The sequence below is a fragment of the Triplophysa dalaica genome, chromosome 9 (assembly GCF_015846415.1).
Source record: "Triplophysa dalaica isolate WHDGS20190420 chromosome 9, ASM1584641v1, whole genome shotgun sequence".
NCBI lineage: Eukaryota > Metazoa > Chordata > Actinopteri > Cypriniformes > Nemacheilidae > Triplophysa > Triplophysa dalaica.
Window position 1 is genome coordinate 6,663,536 of NC_079550.1, and position 3,724 is coordinate 6,667,259.

At 41.2% G+C, this 3,724-nt stretch overlaps 1 protein-coding gene across 1 annotated transcript; it reads right to left on the reverse strand.

The window, feature by feature from the left end:
- Nucleotides 1–275: 275 nt before the first annotated feature.
- On the reverse strand, nt 276–2,761 carry lpar6a (lysophosphatidic acid receptor 6a). Its single transcript, XM_056757692.1, has one exon. The coding sequence runs from the start codon at nt 1,902–1,904 to the stop codon at nt 816–818; it is 1,089 nt and encodes a 362-aa protein (XP_056613670.1). The 5' UTR covers nt 1,905–2,761; the 3' UTR covers nt 276–815.
- Nucleotides 2,762–3,724: the final 963 nt, after the last annotated feature.

Here is a 3,724-nt window from a genome sequence, read left to right on the forward strand (position 1 = left end):
TTGGGGTGAACAATGTCTTAAAATCAGTTTTGTATATTGCATTTTCATTAATTTACATACAAAATGTTGTCAGTAACAAGGTATACATCCAACAAATTTGTATATTGAAAATTGCTCATTTCTTGGGAAATGTGTTATTTGGGAGTCAGTTTGATTATTAAAAATGTGTTCCTCTTATCATTATACTATCATAATGGTGAACCCAGTAAACTTTGAATAGATGTTACACATGAAGAACAATCATTATTTGTTTCTTATAAATAAATAAATCCCTCTTTCATTTAAAAAGTTTATTTTTAAGTGAAGTTTGCGAGGCAAATAAACAGTGCCTTATGACAGCATCAATGTCAGTGCAAAGTTAAGTACAGTATGTAAAAAAGTATAAAGTGCCATCAATAGAGTTCAGCTTGTTAATACTATGACACTTCAGGCAGTCAGTGTGTGTAGTCATTCGAAGTTAATAAGATACATTAATGGTTCTGTGTACTTATATTCCTTTTAAATAGTGGTTATATTATCGAATGTTATTTCTACATTGACTTACCATTTCTGAAATCTAAGCACATTCACATACATTCTGGTCTATTTTAATCTAGTTCCAGTTTTTACTCCACACTTTCCAAATGTTTGCATATAATCCCATTGAAAACAGGTGTGCTGCCCTGCATTGGGTTAAAGTATATCTGAAGTTAAATCCCTCTCGAAAGGGAACAGTTTACTCTTTGCGCTGAGCCATATTAACTAACCCAATCTGGGAGTGTTCCACATGTCACACGGTGCTTAGTTTCACTCACTCCATCCGTCCTTGTATCTCCTCATACGTTAGATTCATTGTGAAACATCTTGTTCTTTATGGTCCTCAGACTGAACTGAAGTGTGGAGGTCGTTTCTGACTGCAAAGCCTCAGAGAACTTCACATCAAGGATATTGCTGTTCTGCGACTTTCTCTTGATGGAGTTCTGTATCGTCTCTGATGTAAAGTAATAGATGATGGGATCAAAACAGCAGTTGGACACGGCAATGCACAAAGCGATGGGATAGATGGCCCGGATCACAGATTCCACGCCGCACCCCTTTAAGGTATTCGTCCGCACTAGGGAGTAGAACACCAGGTTGACGTTGTAAGGTATGAAGCAGAAGCAAAAGATTGACAGGTGGACGATGATCATCCTCAAAATCTTTTTTTTGTTCAGCTTCCCGCCCTGGCTGAAGGTCTGGGGTCTCCTCAAAATCTGGAGCACCATAGCAGAGCAAACCACGTTCAGGATCAGTGGGATGAGGAAGCCCACCGTCTCGATAAAGATCACCACCTTGGACAGATGGCTCTTCCACTGTTTCGACGAGAAGTTCTCGAAGCACGCTGTCGTGTTGTTTTGCATGTTGGTACTAGTCAGCAGGAAGCCCGTCGGGAGACTTCCGGAGAGCACCAGAATCCAAACGGCCACACAGACGATTTTAGCGTTTCGTTTGGTTCGAAGCCCCCTGGAGCGAAAGGGGTAGACGATGGCGAGGAAGCGGTCCACGCTGATGCAGGTGAGGAACAGGATGCTCCCATACATGTTGGTGTAAAAGAGCGAGACGGAGAGCTGGCAGATCAGGCTGCCAAACGGCCAGTCCTGCTGAATGAAATAAAAGACCCGCAAGGGCAGCGTAAGAACGAACAACAAGTCGGACACCACCAGGTTTATCATGTACGTGGTGGTCTCGTTTCTCAGTTTCAGGGAACAGGTGAAAATGTACATGGCCGCCATGTTGGTGATGAGTCCCACCATGAAGACGATGCTGAAGACAATGCTATAGAGGGGATATTTAAAGCCATCATTCTTCGGGCAATGAGTGACGTTGTTCCCATGCTCAGAGACGGAATGGATCGAAACATCCATCAGAGAAGTTGTGTTATACATCTCGCCGTGAAACAAAGGTGCACTACGGGGTGGCAGTTGGGCGAAGACAAAACAATAAGAGGATTTCCCTCAGTCCAAGATTTAACAGGGGAAATAAAGCATGGGCGACAGATGGATGGCTTCAAAACGCAAGGCGCTCCTGCCTTCGAGGATGCATAGATCTCTTGAAATGTGTTTGCTGCGAGTGATCAAACGCTTCACGCCGGCAGTCTTTAACAAAGCGTGCTGGGTTCTGCGGGGGGGTTAGCTCATGTTGAAAGCATTTTTCCCCAGAGACTGGAGCCAGACCCCAACTACCTCTTCCCCTCCCCCTTCTATTTGCCCTTTCCCAAGTCACCCCACAGGACTCTAGCCCCAAGGTTAGAAGTTACTTACTCCAAAGTTTGAAGTCACGCTGTCTTTCCCTCCAGTTTGACTTGAGCAATACCACATGAGTTTCCACAACAAGTAAATCCCATTGGAGGAAATCAATCTTCTTCTTGTTAACAAACTCCAAATGATAGTCTCTCTCCCCCTTCTTGCAGGATCCTTCAATTAGTCCCGTCTTTGTTCTACGTCTGGAAATCTCAGAGCACCTGCAGAAGGCGTACAGCACATCGTGTTTGCGGTAAAGGGCTAGACACGCAGTCTCGGTCCTGCTCTCTAAGCGTGTGACAGGAGAATGAGCCAGTCGAGCTCACAGCTTCCAGTGAGCATTTGTCTCCTGACCCACCCCCTTCCTTACTACTCTGTCTCGGTATCTCCGTCAGCGACAGCCTTGGGGGCTTCTGGGCTGCGTGCATTGAAGAGGCGGGGTGTGAGGCAACAGCACTGTGAAGGCTTTTACAAGTGTTATCATGCCTATTGACTCACAGCGACTCCTCCCATCTCCTGGATACATCCCTCCCTCTGTGAGAGAAACACCAGGCAGACTGAATTTTTCCTCATTGTGAGCAAGGTGAAAATCATAGTTTTATCACATCTGTTTTACAGTATTAAATAGGTTGTTGTGTTGTTTATCATCAAGCCTAAGCGTTTCTTTTAATACTTTCATTGAATGCTTTCTTTTAAACAATATTACTCCTAAGATCCTTTAGGAGGAATATACATATATGTGACCCTGGATCACAAAACCAGTCTTAAGTAGCATGGGAACATTTATAGGAAAAGCCCAAAATACATTGTATGGGTCAAAATGATTGATTTTTCTTCGTCCAGGGTCATATATATGTAACAATTGTTGACATCCAGGACTAAAATATTAATAAAAAAATTAAAAGATAAAATGAAACAAACAATTAATGTGTGAATGAAAATACAATGAAAAAACATTATTTTAATAAAAATAAAATGATTAAATTTTTTTTTAAATAAATTGAAATTAATATTATATATTTGAAAAATAACTCATTTAAATTTTTTTAAAATATTTGATGTTCTGTTCTCTTAGAATGCAACTCAAGTCAAAGTTCCTATTTACTCGCTCTTTTCGAAACTGAAGTATGCAATTTTTAGACGTTCAAATACTTTCACCAGCTTTAAAAGCAGAGATAACCATGAGTGTTTTCATCATGAGTGTTTTCCCTGTAAATACATATGTAAACACTGTGGCTGTATACTGCTGTGAAAACATTCCTATGTTTGTTTGATAAATGCAACTAAACAGCGCAACACCAGCTGAACCAATGGCGTGACTTTGGGGTGGGACTATCTGATTGACCAACGACTGGTTTTTCCAACAAAATTTTTGGAAAATTCATTATTATTTTTGCTATTCTGTCTAGTAGAAATAATACTCTTGTCCAGGATTAACGATCGAAACAGTAAGGAGTAAAATTGAA